The sequence below is a fragment of the Oculina patagonica genome, chromosome 8 (genome assembly GCF_052425735.1).
Source record: "Oculina patagonica isolate OP01 chromosome 8, crgOcupat, whole genome shotgun sequence".
Taxonomy (NCBI): domain Eukaryota; kingdom Metazoa; phylum Cnidaria; class Anthozoa; order Scleractinia; family Oculinidae; genus Oculina; species Oculina patagonica.
The window spans coordinates 30,740,751-30,768,610 of NC_135765.1; the positions used below are offsets into that span (position 1 = coordinate 30,740,751).

Consider the following 27,860-nt stretch of genomic DNA (forward strand, 5'->3'; position numbering starts at 1 on the left):
TTATATTTTCACCTGCTGAAATTATTATAATCAGTTTCTATTAAGCTTAATTTAAGGGTAAAGTTCTGACATTCGACAATAATCGATGAGAAGAAATGGTCACGGCGACCGAATAATTGTAATCAGACAATTTTCAAGTGGCACAACTTTAAGCGTCAGAAGTTAAATTCACTTTTAGAATCGTCATGTTTCTCAAGTTTGTTTTGCTCCCTGGTGTCACATTTTTTTCATTGAGTATGCAGTTATGCGTAATTCAATCTTCAAGCTTTAAAGGTTCTATGGACTTCGCTGGTGGGATTCTCGTTTACGCCAACTTTTTCCCATTTCCACATCACAAACTCAATTCAACACCGGTCGAATCTCACGCAGTTTCTGGTGAGCAGGATTGCATTGCAGCGTGCACCGAGTCTTCTCAATGCCGATCGTTGAATTTCAAACCAGTCCCTGATGAAAATGGTAAATTTATTTGTCATCTCTTGGATACCGACAAATTCAATTCCTCGCAATTGTTCCATGCAAGTGTGGATTTTCATCACTATAGCTTTGCGGTGAGTGGAAACTATATGAACCATTTGAAGTCCTTGTTCTGCTTTTTGTTTGCGCAGTGGATGATTAATTATAAATGACCCACGGTTAACTGGTTTTCAAAACACCAAATGCCGATAATTTTGTCATATTTAAGGAAATCGAAGTAATATTATTTTCACTGAGAACTCTAGAACTAATTGTAAATAGGCTAACCGGAGCGCTACCTTACCGGGGCGGTGATCAGGCTAACCGGAATGCTATTTAAGCTAACCGAAGTGCAATTTCTGAATAAACCCCTCGGCGTAACAGGTTTTGGAGCTTGGGAATAACTCACCGCCTGTCATTTGGACTATTTTCAAAAACCCTTGACCGAATACATCGTTTTCTACATATAAATACGAAGAAGGGCCCTCCTGTAAAGCACTTTCGAGTGGATTAGTGGAAAACACGGGGCCGGGGTCCCGGGGTGTGGAAAACGCGGGGTGTGGAAAACGCGGGGTGTGGAAAACACGGGGTGTGGAAAACACGGGGTCCCGGGGTCTGTAGAAAACGCGGGGTCCCGGGGTCTGAAAATAAAACGAAGGTAAAAAAAAAAATTCTGGCTAAAAAGACAAGTTTAATAATTTATCACCACCAAACTTAGGATATTCGTAAAACGTCTTTCCTTGCGTTGAAAAGCCTATAATTACTTGTCCTTGTGATCTTTTGGGAATATCCGTTTTTTCCATTTTATAAAATTAACAATTTATCAGGTATCCGAAAATAAAACTACTCCAAGAAGAACACAGTACAAGCCAATAATGAAACGAGAAATACAGGCAGACAGTTTTCTAGTCATAAGTAATTTATCGTGCCAGGAAAGGGTTAAACCGTGGACCTTATTGTGCTCTTATAGTGAACGCTATATATTTCAAATTTTCAAAATAGTTTTTGTTATCAAAAGACCAGTACAAAAATGTAGATCAGATAAATTTAGCTTTCTAATTTCACAAGCAAACTTGGTGTTCTGCGAATAGGAGGACCGCAGTATAGCTGCCTGCCTCTAATTAATTTCACCTTAGCGGCGTCTGCGTACAGGTTGCATTGTCCGCCGAATTAAGTCAAAATGTAATTCTTTTTTTTAACTACCACCCGATCGTGTATAAAGTCTGTCGCTCTCCAGCTAAGACTCAACATTGATTTGCTATATTCATGTAGCTCCAAGCTACAGCTAAAAGTAAACATTGGCATATGCGTGGAATAACTATGACAGGATTAGTGGAAAACACGGGGCCGGGGTCCTGGGGTCCCGGGGTGTGGAAAACGCGGGGTCCCGGGGTGTGGAAAACACGGGGTGTGGAAAACGCGGGGTCCCGGGGTCTGTGGAAAACACGGGGTGTGAAAAACGCGGGGTCCCGGGGTCTGTGGAAAACACGGTCCCACGTATTTTTTATTCCAAAGTTGAATTTGTTTTTTTGTTTTGAAAACAGTGAAATGAAATGGCTTGTGAAATGTTTTAGGGTTCTTTTTAAAAATCGCTATGCTCGCAGACTCTTTCAATGATATAAAAAGGTAGGTCGTTCCAAAGTTTAGGGGCGTAAAAAGAAAAGGACCTTTGATCGTATGTACATGTTTTCACGTCAGGAATTTGTAAGAGTAATTGGCCAGATGATCGATGGGAACGAGCTGGTTTATAGGCGTTAAAAAGACAAGTTAAGTAGGTTGGTGAATGACAATTAAGGGCTTTGTAGGTTAAAAGTAGGATCTTAAAAACGATGCGTGATTTGACAGGAAGCCAGTGCATGTCCTCGAGGGTGGGAGTTACGTGTTCTTTTCGCTTAGTTCCAGTAATCAGTCGCGCTGCAATGTTCTTTATTCGGCTGCAGTTTATCATGCTCAAGCTTAGGGAGGCCGTAGAGTATACTGTTGCAGTAATCCAGGCGTGAAGTGACAAAAGCGTTCACATTTGAGATTGTCTTGACAGATATTCCTCATCCTAAATACTCGGTACTGCCAAAATCAGGCACCCCACGCCGATTCATGAATGAAACTAGGTGAATGACATCAGCGCCAGTGCCAGAATGTTGGCGCGTAGTTTGTCTTAATTAATGTTTTCGGATTCAGGATAAACATTTGTAGGTTAATTTTTGGCAAAAAAAATATTTCCACACCCCGTGTTTTCTACAGACCCCGGGACCCCGCGTTTTCCACACCCCGTGTTTTCCACACCCCGGGACCCCGGGACCCCGGCCCCGTGTTTTCCACTAATCCCTTTCGAGTGAAGTAGGTATCCTTATATAGATTCGTTATTTATTTAAACTTTTTTGTCAAAACGTTGAATTTGAGGCGTCGTGCTGTGCTTTGCAATACTGAACGAAACGATATAACATTTTTCGTGCGAAAAGCTAAGGGGCATAATCGCGAGCATCACTTTGGAAATTCAAAAGCTAAAAGATTTATTTTCATGAATAATTGTCTAGCTTTGTTAAAAAAATTAAATGACTTCATTAGTCCAACGGATTTACAAAAGTTATGTTATAATGAGTGACACAGACATGAGGTTTTGTTCCCACGTTTAACGGACATTTTTTTAATTCTACCCTTGAGTCTTGCAAAAATCGCCAAAACCTAATTACAATTTGCGCTTCCTGGAGAAATTCACTAAATATCTTCATTATAATGTAAATTCTAGGCGAATGCACCGAGCAACTTTGTCATATAATATTATCTCCGCTGTGACCGTTAAGTTTGATTACTAAAGCGTGAATGCGTTTCGAGATACATGGGCAGGTGACTTAGCTTTGGGCCCCTCCCCCATTTCAACGCTCACAATAAGAACATGCTAAATATAGGGTTGAATAATTCACGAAATTTCATTGGCAGTTATCTATTCGTTTAGTTAGTTTCGCAGCGTACGTTTAGGCATATTGAAGCTTAGGACGGTCAAATTTTGAGAACACGCTACTACGAACGTAAACAGCTAAAATTTTATTGCGTAATAATTTAAATTTGCTTGCCGTTAAAGGCGACTGTGTCACGGCTGATTAAAGTTTATTTTATTAATTTATACCAAATTCTCGCTATGAAACTTAATGTTTGCAAAGAAATTATTTCTATGGATCTAAATGACAAAACCATAGCTTCATTGCAACCAAATGTGTCTCCCGGTCGTTATAATTTAAAGTTTCGAACAAAGAAGATTAACTTTAAAAACTGTTCAGCCAAACAATATTTCAAAAACCCATATCTCAATCCGTTTCAATATTCGTTGCTTTTGGCCATCCGTACCTTCTTTTGTATTTGGTGTGCTAGTGAAATGTTCCTTCACTGTTTTAAGAGGTTATTTTTATATTTCAACGAATTTGATGGTTATTCCCATGCCTAAATTTAGCTAAAATCCGTGACACAGTCCCATTAAGCAACCTCCAATATGGACCTGACTCTGATTCGTTGTTCTTGTTGCTATTATTGTTCTTGCTATGAATCAGAGGGTATAGGCCTCGTGTTTTCCCCTTCTTACTGAGGATCTTCCTTCTCGTCCCCATAAACCTTCCGTTTCTCTTAGCCGGCTGGACCTTCGCACGAGAAAACAAAGGGCTCTGGGGACACAGGATTTCCAGTCCTTGATTATAGGACTTCCGGTCGAAATGTATGCAGTCATGACGTTTCAAAAGAATTTAAGAGAGATTCGCTACGTTTTATACTTCCGTTTAGGAATTCTTTATTCCAAACAGCCAATCAAAAAAATGCGAATTAATTCAAAAATCCTATGTCCACAGATCCCTTCGTTTTCTCGCGCCAAGCCGGCTAAGAGAAACGAAAGAGCTATGGGGACGAGAATGGAGGATCTTAAGCTATCTCAGATAGATGGCTCAATAAACTACCTTACACGAGACAGCCAATTCGTGCCTATTAATGAACGTCATCGTTTGCATTCTTTTTTTACATCAAATATTTACTTCCTACTCGTTTCAGGCCCCCTGCGAGCATAACCCGTGTAAACACGGAGGGACCTGTGAGCCAATTCACGAGACGCACGAATACAAGTGTAACTGCGTGCCAGGCACGAAAGGAAAACTATGCGATGAGAGTAAGTGGGTTTGCTCATACCCGTTTCCAGTGTGATGTGCATAGCTATCTTTCTAAATCTATCTTTCGACATCATCCTTCGACAGCGTCTTTCGACATGTTGTTTGAAATGAGCCAATCAAAACCGATGTATATCGTTGTTGGTTTCATGAAAACGAGCCCACAAGGTCATCAAAAGGTCATGCTAGTGGGCTGTGTTTGGCGGGTTTCGATCCGTGTTGTTTGTAAAGCACGTCGAAAGATGGATGTCGACAGAAAGCCGCTATGCACGTAACACTGAAAGCGGGTGTAAGGTAGCTTATAAACGTTAGGCTGCACAAAATGTTGTGGAATTAACTGCGATAAATTTACATCCCATCCAGTAGCGGGAGGGGATGGCCGTGCGTACAATATTGGGCGTGTGTATGTGGGGTGTTGGGGTGGGGGAGGGGTCCGAATACTACTAGTCACTTAGTCAAATATTCTCCGCCTTAATTTAAAACGGTGTTTGTATGCCAGACAAAGCTCTATCTGCAAGTCTATTTATTCAAGTTTTTGGGAGGGGAAACAGCTTTAATTTCCGTTACAGATTTCGTCCTGTATACATGCGATGTATGTTTTTCTTTAATTATCTTTCCTTAGTGTACAAAAGCTGCGCAGAATTGTTTGACGCTGGAGTTCGAAAGAGTGGAATATACCTGATCAAAGATCAAAACAGCGAACTCCGAGTTTACTGCGATCAAGAATACAACAACGGAGGTAAATAGAACCGGGGAAGTATAGCGTCGGCCCGTAATGTGACATGTTATGACATGACATAACATAATAGCTACTGGTGCATGATATGACATGACATAACCTGACATCACATGACATTGCTTACTAGCATGACATGACATGATATGATATGTCATGGTTTTTATTAAATAGCAGCGTTTTCCGCGATGATCAGATCATAGTTACCATTTGGTAAAATTTGAGTTTTTTATATGCAAAATTTGCTAATATTCTTATTCGTTTCAAAATTGTAAAAGTTAGAGAAAAAAAGCTGTGTAAGATTTCATCCCACTTTCTTCGTACTTCTTCAATGTTTTTTTTGATCATTGAAGTTCTTAACATTCAGGTTGCCAGATGACAATTATCAACTGCTTCTTCTAAATTTAACTGTACTTTCTCCGTGAATAGGTTGTAACGATTTCCTTACCCATAATGCCCACAGGTTGGACAATGGTGTTCAAAGTGGTGTCTAATGTCTCAGCTGACATTTATCAACTATGGTCGTCTGCTTATTCTCTTAATGAAAAGAAAACCGAAGCACTGAACGTCAACTCCTCATTCAAAGCACATTACAAGAACCGTTTGGTACTAAACTGGCAAACTGCTAACCCTAAGGAGGTAGGTATGGCAAGAAATTCATGGTTTGGAGAAAAGCAGAGTCTTTCAAACTGAATAAAATTTAGAAAAACTTTATAAGACTAGAACTATAGTTCCTCTCCTGATGTTTACAGAATGCTTATACGTCTGTCGGAAAGACCTACTTTGAGGCTTTAGCACATGTCTAGCTGTACCAGCGTGTAACACTTTTTCTAGAGGTAGTCAAACATTGCAACATTTGTTACGCGGCAAGTAAGTTCCGATGACATTGAATACTTAAACAAAATGGTGACGGTAACCGGCTGAAAAACTAGCCAAGAGGAAGAAACCGCATTTGTTAGTGGTTTTGCATTTGGAAAACTCGAGAAATTAAAAATTCGTCCTATTTGGCTTAGATGTGAGATGGCTATAAGTGTGGACATACATTGATATTGTTGCGCGCATTCATCTAGAAGAACAAAGATGAGATTCTACTTCAACAGCGTGTACCGTTTTGCGCGCAACAGTTTTAGGGGTAGCATCACGATGCAATTTAGCCGTTACACGCAAACAAACTCTCTTTGTTTAGTTAAATCAATCACTTGATAAACCAAGCAATCAATCAATCAACCAACCAACCAACTAACTAACTAGTATTCAACCAACCAACCAACCAACCAATCAGTAACCAGCAAACCAACCAACCAATTCACCAAATCAACCAACCAACCAATCAACCAACTAACCAACCAACAAACCAACCAAACCAACCAGCCAAACCAATCGATCGATCGATCGATCAATCAATCAATCAATCAATCAATCAATCAATCAATCAATCAATCAATCAATCAATCCATCGATCGATTAAGGAAGCAAGCAAGCAATAACAAAATAAATAATAAATAATAACAACAATAACATAATAATAGCAATAACATAATAAACCTGATTTACAAGGATGCCGTGTATATAAATTAAATGCAAGATGATCCGAAAGTGTGGTTTTCAATTTCTTTTTAAACTCAGTCAGTCAATCAATCAGTCATAACCTCTCTTTTTAGGTGCGAGTGGCTCTATACAAAGATCAAAATGAAATTCTTTCCATTGTGTTCAACGGCAGTAACAGCGACAACGAAAATTGGTTTTCCAAGGATCGAATTCTTGATTCACCGTGGACTGACTTGATCAACAACCCACCAACGACATTCTTTTCCATTGCTGGGGATTCAGGTCGACGATTTTACATCAGTGGTCCACACAACGGTTGTGAGACGGATTATGGATGGCTGTCAGTTATCATGCAGCACTGTGTCTATGAGAGACGCTTTCCGACAACTACAGTCATGTACAGTAAACTGGAGACTAAAACAGACTGGAATGTGTACGGTAAGAAAATAACAATCCAACATTACTTTCTTAGTCATTTACGTCAGTTTGAAGTGTTTTGTCAACATTGCATAGGGGTGGGGAGATGTAAAATGTGCCAAACATAAAGGGGCTTCAAGTCTACTGCGCAGATGCCCTCAGGCATGGGCTCGTCACGCAGCATTTAAGACCATTTAAGATTGGGTGCGGACGAGCTACAACAAAAGGTCATATATATCTTAGTGTTTCTGAAGCCATTGTTTGTTAGCTATTGTGCCGTGGTTAAGGTAATGTGTATTGTCTTTGAAGCTTTTGTTTTACGTAATTGAGTGATCGCATTATTCGCAACACCAAGAAAACAACCAAATGACGATAGACAGGTTATAACTTTATGTAAACTAGTACTTAGTCCCCAGGGGGGTACTCGGGATTTCAAGTGACGGGATGATCGAATGGGGGCAAAAATCAAGACCCAAAAAATCCCATGGGCTTCCTCCAAAACCCAAAAAATCCCTTAAACAAAAATTAACCCCCAAGAAATCAACAATAAAACACATTTGTTTGTACTTTATTTGCAGAACTACGCAGCTAAAGCACTTCCACAAATCTTAAGATCATTTTAAATACCCAAAAAATCCCTTCTTTAATCAAAAATATAATTGGCAAATTTTCCTACCCCAAAAAATTCCGGAATCGAAACTTTCAAACCCAAAAAAATCCTTCTATCATCTCCGTCAATTTAAATCTCGAGTACCCCCCTGGGACTTAGTCTCCACTCGTTATTCCAGACGTGTGATGCACACAAAGAAGCCTGGGTACCAACAAGTTCAATGTTCTTTACATTGTTTTTGGCACGCGTTATATATGGGCACGCGTTGCGCTTCCCACATGCATTTGCGCTTCCAAAGCATTTATGACTGACTTGCATTATCATTGCACTTTCCAAGCGTTTAAAATACAGTGGAACCCCGAAACGAATGCCAAGGGGGAGTAAAATAATGCAGGAATCGTACAGTCGGGGCCGTCCCACAACAGCCGGACAACATATTCATCGTAATCGGAATGTAATCGAAGATTGTATATCGGGGTCCACTGTAACAGTGTTTGAGTGTTTCAACTACTTTTTTATTTTTCTTATTTATGACAAGTTATTTATTTATTTATTTTTCTATTCTTTTTTTCATAGAAAACGTTGACGTCGCAGATACCTTGTTAGTCTACATTCGATAAAGTGTTTTTCACTGGGCCCCAACCGTGTTCAAGAAATAAGATTCTCACTGAAATGGAGGGCTAGGTCCAAGCTAGTCTCTAGTAACTAGTCTCTTCTTAGCATAGAGGCAACAACTTTCCCCACCCACCCAGCCCTCTGCCAATCTGTATGCCCCTTTATGATGTGTGGTATGATTTTGTAGTTCAGTTTTCGGAGAACTCAGTAGGATTATAAAGTATTCAGTTTACACGCCAAGTAATGTTTCTAAGAGAAGTGCCGTTGTCCGATTTTTGTGTGGAAGACTTCACCGCGGTCAAATGTCTCAGGCGGTTTTTCTTTCTATTTCAGAGAATTTCGTTCATATTAAAGAGCAAGTATGAGCAAGGATAGATAAAATAGTTGCTGAGTGTAAATATATTTCCATTCCCTCGAATAAGCGAGTATTTTTTCTTTTTAAACGCTCCGTATGCATGCACAACGGCGAACCGAATGCTTTGACAAATGGCGCCGACGAGTCCGTATTTAACTGTTTTCAAATTTAATAAACCATCAAAATACTGGTGAAGTACCGATCTTCGAACAGTGAGAATTGGAACCTTATCTTTGAAGTACTTTTCTTGTTTTTTACATATTTCTTTTGTACGCATGTTTGACCGCGGTCGAGCCACTGTGAGAGAACCTGTGCTTTTTATGTTGCTATCACGGCTGGAGTTTGAGCCAATCATAACGCTCATACATTATTGGCTGTGTTGTAAACAAATATAACTACCTAATTAAATAAACAAAAACATGTTAAACTTTACGAATCTGCGATCTGTTTGATTAAAGGAGCTACGTCACGGTATTTTAAGTCATTTTTCTCATTAGTTATAAATTGAAGGAAACCTTCAAATAACAGTTGCCTGCCCGAAAAACACCAAAGGAGTAAATAAAAACCTGAAAATAAACAAGGATGGTTTCGACTGACGAAGATTAAGACGGATTACGAACGACAAACTTGAAAAAAATTCCCAATTTTTTCAAGTTGTGTTGTCCGTGACGTAGCTCCTTTAAGTCGGTATTGAATTACGAGAAGAGATATACCCAATATGCTGCTTGAAATCCCTAACAATTTCTCTCAGCTAGTTATTTTCAACCAATCTATAAGAAGCGGCCCAGGACTGAGTTCATCCTCTATTCTTTAAGCTGCTGAAGTGGGGATCTGGGTAATGAGAAAGTAGGAGCTGTCATTGGTCAGTTGAATTGTTGAGTATTGTACTCGTAGTAATATTTAAAACACGAGAAGAGTGTTTAAGTTCCAAACACCAAGAAGAGAGCTGAAAATGCGACACGCAGTGGAGAATTTTTCTAGCGAACTTCGAGATATTTTTAAATTGTGATAGACACTCTCTCGAGTGTTGACATGTCTTCTTAATCAAGACAAAAAAAAAAACAAGTAAACGTAAATATAAAAAAGTCGTGAAAATCCCCGATGGCATACCCATACAACCCTCATGGTTGTGTTTTTCTTCGTTTTGACTTGAGGAATTATGAAAGAGTTAAAAAAATTCAATAAATGTCAATAAAATTAAAAAATAAAAATAAAAAATTCAATAAAATTCAATAATAAGTGTCTCTTTTTTTGGTCGCAATCAGCGTGACGTCCAACTCTTTAGATCTGTCTAGTAAAGCTTGCTTACGAAATATCATTGATGGAAGAGGAGAGAGAGTGTTTTATCACATGGGACTTACACCGAGAAGAGAGTTGAAAAAGCGACAGGCAGCGGAGTCAGTTTTTAACGGACTTCGAGGTGTTTGGAAATATGATCATACACTTTTTCGAGGATCTGATATTCTATACTTTCCCAATCGAAACTTAAACTAACGAGTAAATAAAGCGAAATAAAATCACAAAAATCTATTCTAATTAAGATTACATGTCCAAACCACCGTCATGGTTTTGATTTTCTTTGTTTTACCTTGAGGAATTCTGAATGAGTTTGAGAAATTTAAAGAAATAAGTGTCTTTGTTTTGGTTGCAATAAGCATGAAGTCCCACTCTACAGATCCGTCAAGTACGAAAGCTTGCTTTCAAAATATCAATGACGCATTATTTTGACGGTGTCTGTGTTTTCATGTGACCCCCCCCCCCCCCCCCGGTCGTAATTCTCGTAGCTTACGTGCTGTCCGTAAATAATCAAGTAACTTGAATTGAATTGAACTCAAACAAGTAAAGTATAACTGTTTTGTGTATGACATGTTTTCCTTAGTGTACAATAGTTTAGCATGAGTTCGAACAAACATCAGGGCGATGTCAGTCTTGTATTTTTTCATTGTGGCGAGCCTTTCCTCAAGCGTCAAATCACTAACAAACTTTAAAGATTCTATCGATGTTGCTGATGGAATTGTCGTTTACGCCAACTTTTTCCCATTTCCACATCACAAACTCAATTCAACACCGGTCGAATCTCGCGCAGTTTCTGGTGAGCAGGATTGCATTGTAGCGTGCACCGAGTCTTCTCAATGCCGATCGTTGAATTTCAAACCAGTCCCTGATGAAAATGGTAAATTTATTTGCCATCTTTTGGATACTGACAAATTTAATTCCTCGGAATTGTTCCATGCAAGTGTAGATTTTCATCACTACAGTTTTGCGGTAAGTTCAGATAAACTTCGTTTCCTTTAATAATTAATTCTCTTAACTTTTTATATTTGGCTTTTGTTAAACTTTATATCATTCCCAATTCTTTGCTTTTTCGTTATTTGACTAACGTTATGACCGCAACTTTCATTACGCATTTTTGTACAATTTTCAATCATTTAGTTTCAAAAAACTCCGCAAAGCAACAGTCGAGGCTTCAAGGATCCTGTTCACTGTGTAAACGTATGAAAATAAACAAGATCGATTCACGCTTTGCAGTTATCAATAATAACTAAAACATTGTGCAGGAAACTGATTTTTAAATCTAATGAAAAAAACTATATAAAGATAATGGCCTGTATACTCGAGCTCCCAGAGGATAGTTAGGAACTAAGTCATTACTCAGTCATTAGTAACTACGCATTTTTGTTGGCTGCACTTATTTTTTTATCAATTATTAACTTACATTCACTTTTCCAACTGTGACTATGCAAACATATACAGAAAAGTTCATCAAAATAAACTTATTTTGTTTTTGAAACTATACAGAAAGAAAAAAAAAGCAAAATTCATGCCAGCACCTGCGTTCGAGTCGTTCATGAATATATTAAGCGTTCTAAAGACAGTTAATTTCATATCAGGTGAATTTTGAATTTAAATATAAAGTGGAACTCGATTATTTTTCTCGTGTTCAAAGCACTGATGCGAGTGGGATAAAATCGGAAATAATCAAGGACTTTTCACGAAAAGTAAACTAGCTATAAAATGTTTACGAGGAAAAGTGGAAAAAAAACTTTACATATCAATCTCAATCACGTTTCAAGGGGAAAAACATAAAAGCCATTTCACGATTCACGAGGAAATTAAAAAAGGCCTTTCACTCCGTGATCACGGAGTACGAAAACACCCTGTACCACTGCCTTCGAATAGATTAAAGGTTAGTTATAGAAATTCTGTTTGTGCCTTTTGTAAAGACTAAGGCCCAGGCCAAACGTCAAACTTCACATGAGACGAACTAAATTGCAGTTTTGGTCGACCCAAACAGGTAAAGCTCGACCGTTGGGTTAAACTTTTAACATAATTCGTGGAACCGACCGTCGAATAAGAGAAAGAAACACGGGCAGGAAATGGGACAAAACCACAGCAAACCACAACCTGCGCGCCAGGCGCATGTGTCCACGAGTCCGAAGAGAGAGGAATGCAGACAGTCGGCGAGCGGGGAAGAGGGCGACTGAACAATGTTCCGAGCGAGAAAACGCGGAGAAACACGCGAGCGAGTGGAGTGGGGAAAAAAGGGCAGAGACGCGGCGCAAGCCCGTTCTTGACCTTGAATCAAATTAGCTCAAAGTCAGAGCAGCAAGAAGGAATATTTCGAGGCTAAAAATACATTAACATACAAATTAACAATCTATTTATTGAGTTCATTTCATGAAAAGATCGACGTTTGTCCCACAGTCGATCTTCACACATTAGAACCGTCAACGTGTTGGTCGATCTTAATGAAATCAATCAGACGAACCAAAATGAGTCAAACGTCGAACTTCATGAACTTAATTCGCTCAGTTTAGTTCGTTTCATTTGAAGTTCGACGTTTGGCCCGGGCCTAAGCTTTATCGTTTGGGGTTTTTCTTTTGTGAAAAATAAATGGACGAGGCAGAGTCAAATGAATCCACGGAATTCTTTGACGACAATGTTATGACAACTCGCCAGTGCCGTAACTTTGTTTTGGAATCCATTCCAAACAAGAAGTTCCAGTACGATAGTTACTGATAAAATATGTTTCATTTTTGCTGAGAATGTTAATTTAAAAACAAAACTTTTTGCCAAAATGTCTGTTGGTTTTTATGTTAAGTTTGTAGAACGCTTGACTCAACACTTAGCAGGAGAGGGCCTTAGCAGGAGAAAACATAGGGCTCTGGAGACAGAGTATTTCCAGTCCTTGTTTCTAGGACTTCCGGTCTTCATGTATGCAGTCATGATGTTTTAAAAGAATGTATGAGAGAGTCGTTACGTTTTTTTACTTCCGTTTAGGAATTCTTTGTTCTAATCAGCCAATCAAAAAAATTCGAATTAATTCAAACATCCTATTTCCCCAGATCCCTTCGTTTTCTCTTGCCAAGGCCCAGCCGGCTAAGAGAAACAAAAGGGCTATGGGGACGAGAATGACTAAACACACTTCTGGCTAAGTGGTCCAAATTCTTTACTTTCTCTCCCCAGGCCCCTTGTGATCACAACCCATGCAAGAACGGAGGGACCTGTTACAAAGTCACTGGAGAGTACGACTTTAAGTGTGCATGCACGCCACATTTTCGAGGCAAAAGATGTCATTCGCGTAAGTATTTTTTGCTGAAGTTTCGGATCGAAATCCTGGAACTTTTTTGCAAGTTTGCATTTGCTGGGCTGAGGGGTTGTGATTTTTATGCTTGTAATTTCCATTGAAAGGACACAAGAATTGCGCTGATCTTTTGGAAGCTGGTTTTGACAAGAGTGGTGTTTACGAGGTCGAGGGAAACCTGACTGAGATGTTCAACGTTTACTGTGATCAGTTCAGCAGAGGAGGAGGTGATTAAATCAAAAAGTTATACATTGTACTGAGTAGTATTAATTTCAGGGTCAAACGTCCAAACGCCTACAGAGCACTTTTTATGGTCAATATTTAAGCCATCACTACCTCTTTGAGTCTTCATCAATCAATAAATCAATCAATCAATAAATCAATCAATCAATCAATCAATCAATTTATTTTGTAGTCACAGCGAGATGAGGTCACCCTCTCAATCCGAGCCGGAGGCTCGTATAAAAAGCGCATGACAATGATTAAAATATAGTATAAAAACAAGGAGTATTAGTAAAAGTAATTAATAATTCATAATTCATAATCAGTTGAGGTATGTCTTCGGTTTTCATGAGAAAAACTCCTGTCTGCGGGAGGGAGAGGAAAACCCCAATGTCCAGATTTTGGATGACGAACACTCTCACGTCACATGCTGTACAGGTAGAAGAGTACTCCCATGTCATGATGGGAGAGGGAACCCCAATGTGATGTATGTCTTAGGGAAAGGGATCCTCTAATTTTATAATGTTTATTTATTTTATTTTATTTTATTTTATTTTATTTTATAAGCTCCGCCTTATAAATAACACATACAGCTAACAGAAAACTTAAGGCAGGGAACCCGCAACAGCAGGGCCAATTACTGCAGGCCCGAGACATAAAATAGCTAAAAGGTGTTACAAAGCTCTAATAACAGCATAAAATAGGGTCGAGTAAGCTGCGGCAGGAATTGCAGGTTGGGCGCACTGACTTCCAAGTACGCGGGTCGTCTGGGTTGTAAAAATTGGACAGTGCAGTAGAGTAATAATACAAGAGTTTGTTCCGGACTGAGTAGGGAGGTCGGCATTAACATCCATAACTTTTGAAAGAGTGTTCCGCACACAGGATGATCTTTTAATGAAGGATTGCTGAAAGGTTTTAGCACTTGCGTTGCACACAGCCTGAATTGCTATTTGATCTAGTAAGGAGAGGGAAATTCCTGATAAGAGGCAAGTGCCAGGTGCAGGGAGTGGGTGCTATAGTTTTATGATGTATGTCCAATAGATAGGGATATTCCCACTTTAATTTTTTGCAGGGGGAATACTGTTAATCCAAAGAAGATGGGTACTCCCTGATGACATTATGTATATATATTCTAGCAACGGCCAGAACTTTTATTTTCGAGCTGTTTTGTATAAAAAAATAAAATATTTATAACACTTTTCCCGTATTAACAGGCTGGACCATGGTGTTTAAGATGGTGTCTGGTGTCTCAGCTGACGTTTATCAACTGTGGTCGTCAGCAAATTCTTCAAATGAAAATAAAACCGAAGCACTGAACGTCAACTCCTCATTCAAAGAACATTACAAGAACCGCTTGGTACTAAACTGGCGAACTGCCAATCCTAAGGAGGTAGGTATGGTAGGGGAGTCATGGTTTGGAGCAAAATAGCCTTTGAGCCCAACTCGGTTGCCGTGGTAATCTAGTGTGATGTCATTTAATCAATATGACTACTACCAAGCAAGCAAGCGACCAACCAACAAGTCCGTCAGTCAGTCAGTCAGTCAGGTCAGTCAGTCAGTCAGTCAGTCAGTCATTTACTCAGTCAGTCAGTCAGTCAGTCAGTCAGTCAGTCAGTCAGTTAGATATGTTTAGCTATGATTCTAGAGGTAGTGTTTTGACAAAATGGTCTTCAATTTGTAACACGATGGAATAAAGCTCCTTTCTAATATCATCATACCCTTTGCAATATACAACTGGCATGGATGCTCCTGCATTTTCATATTTTCCAGTTTGTATGCGTAGGGAATGTACTCCTAATCGTACGGCCTAGAAATATTAGACGTTATTTCGGACCTTCAACCAATTTTGGAAATAATTGTTTCTTAGCCGTTGTTTAATTTGGAACGAGTATTCGTTAAAAGTTGTTAAGCTGATATGTCATGATCGGAGTAAATTTTTAATGTTTTATCATTATTTAATAAATAATTAATTTAATTTAATTAATTTAATTAGGTAACTCGTTACCATAGTTGTTATATAACCTTTATTGTAACAGTCCGACCTCTATTAAGCGGCCACCCTCGGGATTTTAAAAAGTGGCCGCTTTATAGAGGTTGGCCGCTTAATAGAGGTACAATATAAATTGGATAGGAATGGCAGTAAACATGATTTTCTTGACTCTATATAGCAAAATGTTTTTAAATAGTGAACATATATGAAGATAAATCCAAAATTCATTGTAACATAACATCAAGTGCATTTCCAGCCCATGCATAGTTCCAGCTCTAACACAGAGGGCACGTAGTTGAAATGTACAGTATTTCTTCGGGTTGAAAATGTACAGAAAAATATGCAAACCATCTTTGACAAGTTTCTTTGGCCCTTTCGATTCAAAAGTTAGAATGTGAAAAAATTTAGCTCAAGATATTTCACGGACGATATATATCATCTGTCACCATTGCGCTTGGAAAGATAATTTGCTGGCCACTTAATTGAGGTAAATAACCATATAAATAATACACCTGTGACAGCAAAAAGGTGGCCGCGGCCGCTTAACAGAGGTGGCCGTTGAATAGAGGTATCAAATTCAGCATTTCAGTGACTTTTGACTTTCAGTGAAATTTCGGGACTTTGGAAAGTGGCCGCTTAATGGAGGGTGGCCGCTTAATAGAGGTCAGACTGTAGACCAATACCTCCCTTTTTCGAAATAAAGATATACCGTTACTGTTGCTGTTATACAGTCAGTCAATCAATCAATCATAATCACTCCTTTCAGGTGCGAGTGGCTCTATACAAAGACCAAAATGAAATTCTCTCCATTATTTTCAACGGCACTAACAGCGACAACGAGAATTGGTTTTCCAAGGATCGAATTCTTGATTCACCGTGGAATGATATTACATCGCCGACATACTTTTCCATTGCTGGAAAATCAAATCGACGATTTTACATCAGTGGTCCACACAGCGGTTGTGGCATAGATTATGGATGGCTGTCAATTATCATGCAGCACTGCGTCTATGAAAAACGCTTCCCGATAACGACGACTGTCATGTACAGTAAACTTCAAACTAAAACAGACTGGAATATGTACGGTGAGAGAATTGGCCATTTCCGAGTTAGACTTTTCCTATGTTTCAAAACGAGTCTACGTGCGAAACCATTCAAATGAAAAAGAATTTCACTAACAGGTCCATTTTCATGCAAATCAAACTCATTTTCATTTGAATGGTTTCGCGCGTAGACTCGTTTTAAAACAGAGGCGAAGGATAACTCGGAAATGGCCTATTATTACCTAACTCTTCTTTCGTACGTCAACATAATTTAGGGGTGGTGGCGAAAAATGCAGGGGTTCAAGTTTCCTGAGCAGATGCTCTTAGGCAAGAGCTCGTCACGCAGTATTAACGTTTCGCGAAAAAACATAAAAAAAAAAAAATTTTTTTTTGGTTTATTTTTTTTTTTGGGGGGGGGATTTTGGATGATTGGGTATTGTGTATTGTATTTTGAACCCTTTGTTTTACGTCATTTGGTGATTGCAGTATCCTAACACCAAGAAAGCTACCGATTCATAATAGACAGGTAATAACATTGTGTAAGCTAGGACTCAGACTCCAGTCGTTATCCCGGACGTCTGATGCTTACAAAAAGCCTGGGTACCAGCAAGTTCAACCCCTTTACTTTCATATCGTTTTACTTGCCATCGTGTTTACGATTGGCACGCGTTTCAAAATACTAAACGCGTTTGTGTTTTGCAGAGCGTTTACATAACAACTCGCATTAATTTGCTCTTTCCGGGAGTTTATTTAAAATTACAGTTTTTAAAGTGTTTTAACTACTTCTGAAATTGTTTATAAGTTTTTCTCATTAAGTTTTTGCAGGAAGTTAACTTTTTACCTGTTCAGGTTATTTATTTTTCTTTTCTTTTTCTATAGAAAACGTTGGTGTCGCAGATGCCTTGTTAGTCTACATTCGTTAAGGTGATACTCTGAAAGAGAACTAGAGCGACAACTGTACTAGAGAACTTAAAGCTGATTTTCAGTCCGTACTGCGCAGACTCGCAGTTTGTTTTCGTTTTTGTTTTGAATTCGTTGATACGTTACACTTCGGTAATAGCGTACATGAAGTTTTTTATTCCGCCATTACGGTTTGTTTCGTTTAAGAATTTCCGATCAGCTGAAACGTCGGTTTGAAATAACTTTAAGGTCCTTCTACTCGTTATTATTGTTTTGCAAGGATATCTGGTGCTAATAATGAAGAAAAACTTAAGCACAGAATTTTTAACTTTGCTAGTAAACATCCCTTCGTGTGAGACTCACATAAACGTTGCAAGCGGAGATTGCACAGTACGGACTGGAATTACTGTAGTATATGACTTATCATGTCGAGAATGGATATTTAACATTCAATGACACAACTGCCGGAGAAAATGAGGGTTTTCCATCAGTAGTCGAGCCTGCAATGAGGTTTTCGATCGGTGTCAAATAATAAGATTCTCACCGTCACTCTGAAAAGCTAAGGAGGGCAGGACCAAGCTGATAGATAAGTCGAGTTTCACGCTCTGTCACGTGAACTTCTCTCTGGAATTTTTGTTATATAGAAGCAACAACTTTACCAACCAACCAAACCCCCACCAGTCTGCAAGTTTATGTTGTGTGGTGTAGCAATGCGTTTTGCTTCGGTTTCAGTTCTAGTTCAATTATCAGGGAACTCGGTCTGAGTATAAATTATTCCCTAAACACGGCATGCAAGCTTTTTTTTAAAAAAAGGAAAGTGCTATAGTCTGATTTTTGTTTGGCTAACAATAATGAATTGGCCGCTGTGCAGGAACTCTTAATCTTTACCTGGTAGCTGTGTTACTAGCTTGTTTCTAACTGACGATCTTTCTCGTTTTGCTCTACGAAATTAGAATTTATCATTTTTTTTCAACAATAATCATGTAAAGAGATTATTGTTACCTTAATGGCAATCTTAAATTTCCTTTTACTAATGTTAGGCCAAAAAATTCTTGAAACATATAGAAACATACACACAATTTTATAATACCGGACATTTTGTTAGCCGGCATTGCTGGAGTTTGAGCCAGTTAGAACGCTCATACTTTATTTGTTATGATGTAATGTATATGAAATGATTCATATATGAACTGCGGATGGATATGAAAGTGATAAATGATCATCGCAGTGAATTTCCAATTTAAGCAATTGGAATAAAGAAGCCTGAAAAAAAAGGCTTCTTTATTCCAATTGCTTAAATTGGAAATTCACTGCGATGATCATTTTTCACTTTTATTTGTTATGTTGTTAACAAATACAATGTTATGTCCCCGGGCACGAAGAGGTTCAGTGAGTGAGTGTATTAACAAATATAACTATGTAATAAACAAAAACATATTTACTGATCTGAGATTTGCTTGATTAAGTCAGTCTGGAATTACGATGTTGCTTGAAATCCCTAACAATTCCTCTCAGTTGGAAGTTTGGTCATTTTTAAATCAATCTACAAGAAGCGGCCCAGATTGCAGATTCCATCCTCTAATTTCTTGACTGCGAGATGCCTACTTTCTCAAAACAAAAATGGCCGTGCGAGAATTGGGGCTACTTTCACTCGCGCCTAGCGCCCAGTCTTGTGCGTTCGATTTATTCGTCTTTGTTTTTGCTTCCTTTTCGATGTAGGGATGTTTGTAGTCTTCAAATGTCACGTTCGCTTTACCCGTCAATTGTCAAGCATTCTGCAATACAGGAGGCATCTGGTAATGAGGAATCAGGGCTCTGATTGGTCAGTTGAATTGTCGAGTATTATACTAGTCGCTGAAATTAATATAAACCAACACCCCAAACTCAAAAGAGACTGTTTGATCACATTCCAAACACTTAGAAGAGAGAGTTGAAAATGTGACGCGCAGCAGATTATTTTTGACGAACTTTGTGGTTCTTGGAAATGTGATAAAAACTTTCTCTTGTGTTTGATATATCTTCTCAATCGAAACTAACACAAAGAAGTAAACGTGAAAATAAAACCTTAAAAATCCATGCTAATTTGATTTCCTTCGCTTCAACTTAGGAAATATGAATAGGTTTTAAAATTTAATTTAAAGAAATAAGTGCTTTTTTGTTTGGTCGCAATATTAATCAGCATGAGCTCCTACTCTCCAGATCCGTCTAGCAAAGTTTGTTTGCAAAATGTGACCCCCACGGGAAACAGTGACAAAGGTGAAGCACGCCACACACGCAACACAGCACGCAGCGGCGACCAGAATGCACAAAATCACACAGCAATGCAGGACACGCAAGCCGTCGCACGCAACCGGAAGGTGCCGAGTCGCAGCGGGACCAAGACACGCAGGGGACCAGACACGCAGCGCGACCAGTCCGCAGCGGGACGAAGTCACCCAGCGTGCGAAACACGCGAACACGAGACACGAGGGAAAAACAGCACAGACAGAGGCACGACGAGGAAAAACGCAAAAGCACACCGCCCGGCCGCGACACCAGGGACAACAGAGCGAACCCACACACGAGAGACCACAGCCCAGACAGTGACCCGCGCACGAAGAGGACCCGAAGGGACAACGAGAAGAGGAAAGCGACGACGGAGACGAGACAGCACCGGGCAGGGAAGCCAGGCGCAGGCCCGGAGAGAGGGAACGCGAAAGGGGAAGGAGCAGAAGGGGACGGGCAGCGACCGGAGCGACCCCCACACAGCCGCGGAAGGAGGGGAGACACACGACCAAGAGACGACACGCAGGGACGCCAGGGACACACAGGGGGGGGAAGGGGACACGCGCGCAACGCAGAGGGCACAGGCACGAGGCGGAACACGCAGGAGAAGAGAGGGAAGCGGGGAGCGGCATCACCTTTGTCCCGTTTTCCCGTGGAGGGTCACAAATACCAATGATGCATTGTTTTTTACTTTGTTTTCATGCGACCCCTTCTTCCCGTAATTCTTGAAGCTTACGTGCTGTCTGTAAATAATTAAGTAAACTGAATTAAATTGACCTCAAGAACGTAAAGTATAACTGTTATGTGTATGACATTTATTCTTCAGTATACAATAGTTTGGCATGGGCTCAAACAAATATCATGGCGTTGTCATTCTTGTATTTTTTCTTTGTGGCGAGCCTGTCTCCAAGCGTTAAATCACTAACAAGCTTTAAAGGTTCTGTCGATGTCGCTGATGGAATTCTCGTTTACGCCAACTTTTTCCCATTTCCACATCACAAACTCAATTCAACACCGGTCGAATCTCGCGCAGTTTCTGGTGATCAGGATTGCATTGCAGCGTGCGCCGAGTCTTCTCAATGCCGATCGTTGAATTTCAAACCAGTCCCTGATGAAAATGGTAAATTTATTTGTCATCTCTTGGATACCGACAAATTTAATTCCTCGGAATTGTTCAATGCAAGTGTGGATTTTCATCACTATAGCTTTGCGGTAAGTTTAGATAAACTTCGTTTCCTTTAATAATTTATTAATTCTCTTTTTTTCTTATTTCGACTTTTGTCAAACTTAACATCTTTTCCAATTCTTCGCTTTTTCGTTATACGGCTAAAATTAGGACCGCAGCTTTCATTTTTTGTATAGTTTTTAATCGTTCAGTTTCGAACCCGAAGCCCTTAATCAGCAGCTCATGTTTAGGTAGGGATTCATGATTTGAGAACTTAAAAGAGGTTGCAATCTTGCAAGGTTCAAGTTCACTGTACGTGCAAACGTATGAAAAAAAAATTAAAAATAGGAATCGATTTCTATTTAGTTATTAATTTAAAAATGATGGAAAAATTGCACATGAAAGTGATGTTAAAATCTGATAGAAATTAAAAAGACCTATAAACGCCGAAGGATAGTGATTGCGGAGAAACGAAAGACATATTAAGTAAACTGTTACGCAGGTTTTGCTTTCAAATTATTTTTCAAAATCGAATTAAAATCACATTCAGTTTTATCCAACTGTGACTTTTATTTAGAAAAGCCCATCAAAAAAACTTTTGTATTTGAAACTATAGAAAGAAAAAGAAAACAAAACCCAGCACCTGCGTTCGAGTCGGTCAAGAATTTATTAACTTTCCTGAAGACAGTAAATTTTGAATTTAAACATAACGTGGAACTCGAAAAATTTTGCCGTGTTCAAAGTACTGCTGCTAGGGGGATGAAATCGGTAATAATTAAGAGTGGTAAGGGAGGGTCTAGGTCACGTCTCACGAAAAATAAAATAAGTCAAGCAGATATGTATTCATTACGCATAGCCGCTTAGCTTTATTATCTCAATTATTGGCGTCATGTTACCGTATTTATTCGATTAAGCGCCCTGTGCGCTTATTAAATTTTTGGACCTTGAGAATGGGCGCTTATTCGAGGCTGGGGGCGGGCGCTTATTTAATTTTTGCCATTATTTAGAAGTAGCAAGTTTATTTTGCAACAAAACAATGAATAATAATAAAACGAGAAGATGTGCTAAAGTAAAAGTTTAACTGTTCATTGAAAGGTTTTGCAAGACTCTTAAGGCTGTCTCTGATCGCCCCGACGTCCTGACGATCGCGTGCATCTGAGGCGATCGTAGGCGAGAAGCGATTGGAGGGATCGGGGCCGATCGCCCCGACGAGCAAGGGCCAGACATGATCCTGTCCCCGCAGAAATCGAATCCGATCGACGCACGTTGCCACTCCGACGCATGGCAGCCCGAGCAAAGGCAAAATCGTGGCCCACCATGTTGCCGACGGCGAAGAAGAAGGGAGACCACAGAACGAGCGGAACTGATGCACCGGGACAGTTTGGATCGCCCGAGCCCCGACCCGTCGCGACGCGGCGCCGACGACGCCGAGAACACGGGGAGGACGCGACCCCGACGGCAGACGCCGGCGACGCCCCGACGCAAGCACAGAAGCGACAGAGGCGACAGAGACGACGGGGCGAATATGAGAACCAGCCTTAAGAAAACTACGTCTTCGCGGAAACCTCTTAGTTGTACCGAGTCAATTTCAATCACAATTTCAATAATTTATCAATACTCCTCAGTTTGCTCTTCCAGTTATTTTTTTGAGGGAGGTTGGGATGGGCGCTTATTCGAGGTTGGGCCCTTTTTCGAATAAATACGGTACTTGAACTCTCTATAAGTTGGACACCTCTCTTAGACGGACAGTTGGGGCCGGTCCCAACGGTGTTTGTCTTAGAGAGAGAGTTGACTTTACATCTCTCCCCAGGCCCCTTGCGATCACAACCCGTGCAGGAATGGAGGGACCTGTTACCCAGTCACTGGAGAGTACGACTTTAAGTGCGCATGCACGCCACTTTTCCGTGGCAAAAGATGTCATTCGCGTGCCCATTCGCGTAAGTATTTTTCACTGAAGTTTTGGCTCAAAATCTTTGAAACGTTTGCGCAAGTGTGCATTTAGTAAGCTAAAGGGGTTGTGATTTTAACGCTTGTAATTCCCTTTAATTTTGAAAGGACACCAGAATTGCGCCGAGTTTTTGGAAGCTGGTTTTGGCAAAAGTGGTGTTTATGAGATCAAGGAAAACCTGACTGAGATGTTTAACGTCTACTGTGATCAGTCCAGCAAAGGAGGAGGTGATCAAATCAAGACAAATCAAATCGTTATACCGAGAAGTATTTATTAAAGACTACGTCACGGGGATTTCGCAGATTTTTGGTCTAAACTGTTCTGAAATAAGTAGCAGGCAACTTAACACACGAAATCATTATCTTTGAACCTTTATTTGGGATAGAATTGAAACTAAGGCTATAAATATCGATTTTTTGAAGGCTCGCAGAAACACCTTCAAAACGTTGGCTAACATTTTCAAATTGCAATACATTTCCATCCGAGCCATCCGCAGCCAAACGCGCTTTTAAACCCCCTGAGTTTCTGTGCTCTAAAATAGCAATTGTTAATAAATATGGACCATTAATTTTTTTAAAGTTTTCTCCGACAGAAATATAAATTTTGTTTGTTCAAAAATCTGTTAAAATCCGTGAAATAGTCCCTTTAAAGGGTCAAACGTCTAAACTCCTACAGGGCAATCCGAATCCACTTTCTCACTTCATTTCAGTTATCATTGCCTTTGTGTTTTCCTGACGAGACGAGGTATGTCTTAGTTCGTGGGATCTCCTATCACCAGGGAGAAGAAAACCCCTATACCAATGGCATACAGGGAGAAAGTCTCCCATGTTACGGTAGGAAGAGTGATACCCCATGTCATGATGTGTCCAACTAAATATCCCAGGGAGAAGGGTACTCCTATGTTATGATAGGGAGAGAGATCCTCCCATTTTTTTGATGTTTATCCCAGGGAGAGTTGAAATCCCTGCAAAGAAGCATACTCGGCCAGGGCGATTTTATTTTTCAGGAAGAATACTGTTTATCCCAAGGAGAGGGGTACTCCCAAAACATGATGTACGTTACGGGGACGGCTGGGACTTATGTCGGAGGTATTTTATTCGTGAAAAAATATTAATAACACTTTTCCTGTATCGAAAGGTTGGACCATGGTGTTCAAGTTGGTGTCTGGTGTATCAGCTGACGTTTATCAACTGTGGTCGTCAGAAGATTCTTTGAACGAAAACAATGCCGAAGCCCTGAATGTCATCTCGTCACTGAGAGAACATTACAAGAACCGCTTTGTGCAGAACTGGCAAACTGTTAATCCTAAGGAAGTAAGAAATGCTTCAAAATAATAATGCCTTGTTTTTTTTTGAAGAGAAGCAAGATGCATGCATTCCTGTAATTTGTTACTTTCAAGGAGTCGTATCTCTTGAAACTTTATGGCTTAAGAGAAGACGCTTATGACTGACTCGAGAGTCGAACGACGCATACGGAATATCAAGCAAGCTACCATACTACCTGAATAATTTACCTTATTATAGGAAATTAACGATACATGGTATTAACGCGAATTTCAAAAATTCGCGTTTATTTTAGGTATGTTAACTATTTTACTATAAGCATTTGACCAGAACTTTTCCTAAATTCGCGTTAATTTTATTACGCGTAAATTTTGTTCGCGTTGTTGAAATGCCTCGTTATATTCCTATAATAAGGTAACACGGAATCCACCAGGAAGTCGAGTAATATTAATTTAAGTTGGACAAAAATCGAGTACCGGAATAATTTAAATCCTATTGCGTTATTTCCTACACTTAATGAAAGGTAAAGATGTAATTAATTATCTGTGATAACACCAACAACAATTTCTTATCAGAGTGCGAGTAAATGAATTCCAAACTTCACAAGCTATGTAGGCAAAATCTCACGTGTAGCCATTTTGTAAAATCGTCGTTAAGTGCTTTAGTGGAATTTAGTGGAACATCGAAACTTGTTTTCGATGTTTGCTATTGTTAGGAAAGATTTCTTTTGATAAGATATTTGAAGCAGTAACACAAAGTTTGCAATAAGGTGTAAATAATTTTGGTACAACAATTTCTTATCAGAGTCTGAGAAAATGAAATTCAAAGGTCACAAGCTCAGATAGCCTGGCAAAAGCAGACGTCTTTTAAGTGATTCTGTACAGTGGAATTTTGAAATTGGTTTTCGATGTTTGCTATCGTTAGAAAAGATTCCTTTTGATAAGATATTTGAAGCAGTAACACCAAAGCTTGCGATAAGGTGTAAATAATTTGGTACACAAGTGGTCCAGTTAATACTCGAAGTCCTGGCGGGTTCTATCTTAATAATTTCTTTTGTGGCAGGTTCGAGTTGCTCTTTACACAAATGGTTCTGAGGTTCTCTCACTATTTTTCGACTCCGTCGACGCTGACAAAGAAAACTGGTTTTCCAAATATCGATTGACTCAAGCTCCATGGAATGATGTGAAGAGCGAGCCGCATAATTACTTTTCCATCATTGGTCATCCACCAGAAAGAGCATTCTTCATCAACCGGAATTATGGAGGTTGTGAGGTAGATGCTGGATGGCTCCTTGTCTCATCAGATGGCAAGTGTGCTTTTGAATATCGACTGCCAACAATAGCGATCATGTACAGCAAACTTGAGACCTACACTTCATGGGATTCTTATGGTAAGGTTGATAACAAGCAGAATTGTCAAGGCACTGAACATAAAATCTAGACTTCCCGTCTTTCTTGATTTGTAGGACTGTAAAAGGTTGCTAAAAAGGGGCCGGGCCGGGGTACTTTGTTCGACTGCAAGGGCCCGTGTTGCATCTGCAACGAATACACTGACATATGTAAAATGCATGGTTTCTTCTTATTTCGTTTAATTTTACTCTCTGTAGAAAACGTTGGTATAGCAGATGTCTTGGCAGTTTTTATCCGTTGAGCACTGGATTACAGGTAAGATTGGTTCAACTTTGTTCCTTGCCGGCACTTACAAATACGCCTGAGCTCCGATTCAACCAAAGGTTTCGCTTTACATTCACGGTCTGCCGCCGGCTGTTCAAAATGTACATGTTATGATTGATGGACCTCAACTTCAAGGACTGTTATTTACCGTCAACAAGAATGATGAAAGGGTAAATCGGAGCCACTGGTTGAGTCTTTAAAGGAACTATGTCACGGTATTTTAAGTCATTTTCCTGATCAGTTTTAAATTCAAGGAAACCTCAAAATAACAGTTTGCTAACGTAGAAAAACACCAAAGAAGTAACAAAAACCCCAAAATTTCAAGGATGGTTCCAACTGACAAAGATTAAGACGGATTACGAACGACAAACTTGAAAAAAACTTGTCAATTTTTTCAAGTTGCGTTGTCCGTGATGTTATTCAGAGAAAATTCAATTAATTTACGGTCAACTCTCTCTCCACGGACTCTAAACGACGGACACCCGTCCCTGCCGTTTTTCAGTCATTTTACTGTAACTAAACTCCTTTTAAGACGGACAACTCTCTCGGAGCCGGTCCCGAAGGTGTCCGTCTTAGAGAGAGTTGACTGTACACACGTCTGAGTATCATGTTAACTAACAGTGTTTTTGTTCCTTGTCGGCATGCTGAGAGATGCGTGTACTGTTATTTTAACCGATTTTGAGTAACTACATGTTTCCTGGTCACTAAGGTAACGAGGATTGATTGAGCTATGCTTTTTACAAAAGGCAGTAGCTCAAAGAGTTCAAAAATCAAACGCATGTACCGGGTTATTGTGTTCCATTTGTGTTTTGCTATATTAGTCGCGCAAACCCCAAATAAATGTTTGCTTTCGTGTAAACTTACCGTAGTATTGAACGGGAATAGGGTTAGATCTAAATTACTGCATTAATTAATTTAAAGTAAATCCTAATTTTCCAGTTCGTGGTCGCTTTCACAGCTGGGTGTCTCACAAATTTTGCATTTTACGATTGCAGAATTGCGATATTTCCAACATTCTTTTACTGAAATCTACTTTCGTTGTACTTAAAACTGGGTTATGTAAGTAATAGTAATATTAACATCAATAAACTCTCTCTCAACGTCTTTCTCGCTCCTAGATATGTTGTTTACACAAACCACTACATGGTCACAGCAACGAGAACGCTGCCAATCCAAAGGTTTTATAAGCAGCACAATGGTTTGCACGATTGTTACACATTTTGATTGACGACGTGAAATCACAGAAAGCACACAATAATTGAAGAATCGAATAAGTTAATAAAAATCAATAAGCCTAACATTTCTTTTTTTCTTTCTCTTTTTCCCACGCGCGTGCTGTTTGATGCGAGAAAGAGACAGCACTGTAACCGTACGCGTGTGCGGATCGGTTTTCTATTTGAGCGGATAACCATTGATATTAGAGGCTTTTTTTACGATTTTTTTTTGCGATTTCTGGTCTCGGTCAAGTGTCTTTGTTGTGATCCCCCCGGGGGTTTCCAACAAAATTTTATACGGGGAGGCTCCGCTCCGCCACGGTCCAAACCCTTGCGCTTTTATAAACCATTTTTAACAAAATGTGCAGACGCAATCTAGGCCATGGGGGCAAATTAATTTAACATGAAGACAAAAGAATAATGCATTTTCCGCTATGTTGGAATAAGGCGTATGATTTTTAAAGGAATCTCGAGAGCGCATTTACGTTAACCTAGCCTGCGTAGCTGGCGGGAGTCGAGTGCGAGTGCTTGCTTCGAGCGGGCGATGCCCGCGTGCGTGAGCGGCGAAGCCGCGATCCGCGAGCGGTGCAGCCGCGAGCGAGTGAACGACCCCTCCCCAATTCCCTCGCGGCTTGCTCCAAATTCCTCGCGGCTCTGCGGTTCCCTCTCTTTGTCATTCGCCGGCCAGTCTCTAAG

At 39.8% G+C, this 27,860-nt stretch overlaps 2 protein-coding genes across 5 annotated transcripts; both read left to right on the plus strand.

The window, feature by feature from the left end:
* The first annotated feature begins 71 nt into the window (after nt 1-71).
* Nucleotides 72-19,837, plus strand: LOC144664480 (uncharacterized). 2 transcript variants are annotated; one of them, XM_078525639.1, is made up of 8 exons: nt 72-273; nt 10,867-11,141; nt 13,344-13,458; nt 13,569-13,688; nt 14,898-15,073; nt 16,440-16,758; nt 17,596-17,640; nt 19,336-19,837. In XM_078525639.1, the coding sequence occupies exons 1-7, from the start codon at nt 186-188 to the stop codon at nt 17,637-17,639; spliced, it is 1,137 nt and encodes a 378-aa protein (XP_078381765.1). In that variant the 5' UTR covers nt 72-185; the 3' UTR covers nt 17,640; nt 19,336-19,837. The 2 variants fall into 2 exon arrangements, with proteins under 2 accessions (XP_078381765.1, XP_078381764.1); XM_078525638.1 differs by lacking the exons at nt 10,867-11,141; nt 13,344-13,458; nt 13,569-13,688; ... (2 more) ...; nt 17,596-17,640; nt 19,336-19,837 and adding exons at nt 4,483-4,597; nt 5,218-5,334; nt 5,795-5,970; nt 6,993-7,317; nt 8,483-10,048 and having other exon boundaries at nt 72-548.
* Nucleotides 19,838-20,595: 758 nt separating this feature from the next.
* LOC144664478 (uncharacterized) lies at nt 20,596-27,632 on the plus strand. Of its 3 annotated transcripts, none has more exons than XM_078525633.1 (7): nt 20,596-21,093; nt 22,857-22,971; nt 23,102-23,221; nt 24,132-24,307; nt 25,340-25,667; nt 25,884-25,941; nt 27,069-27,632. In XM_078525633.1, exons 1-6 carry the CDS (start codon nt 20,743-20,745, stop codon nt 25,925-25,927), a joined length of 1,134 nt encoding a protein of 377 aa, XP_078381759.1. In that variant the 5' UTR covers nt 20,596-20,742; the 3' UTR covers nt 25,928-25,941; nt 27,069-27,632. The 3 variants fall into 3 exon arrangements, with proteins under 3 accessions (XP_078381759.1, XP_078381758.1, XP_078381760.1); XM_078525632.1 differs by having other exon boundaries at nt 22,857-22,983; nt 27,069-27,631; XM_078525634.1 differs by lacking the exon at nt 23,102-23,221 and having other exon boundaries at nt 22,857-22,983.
* Nucleotides 27,633-27,860: the final 228 nt, after the last annotated feature.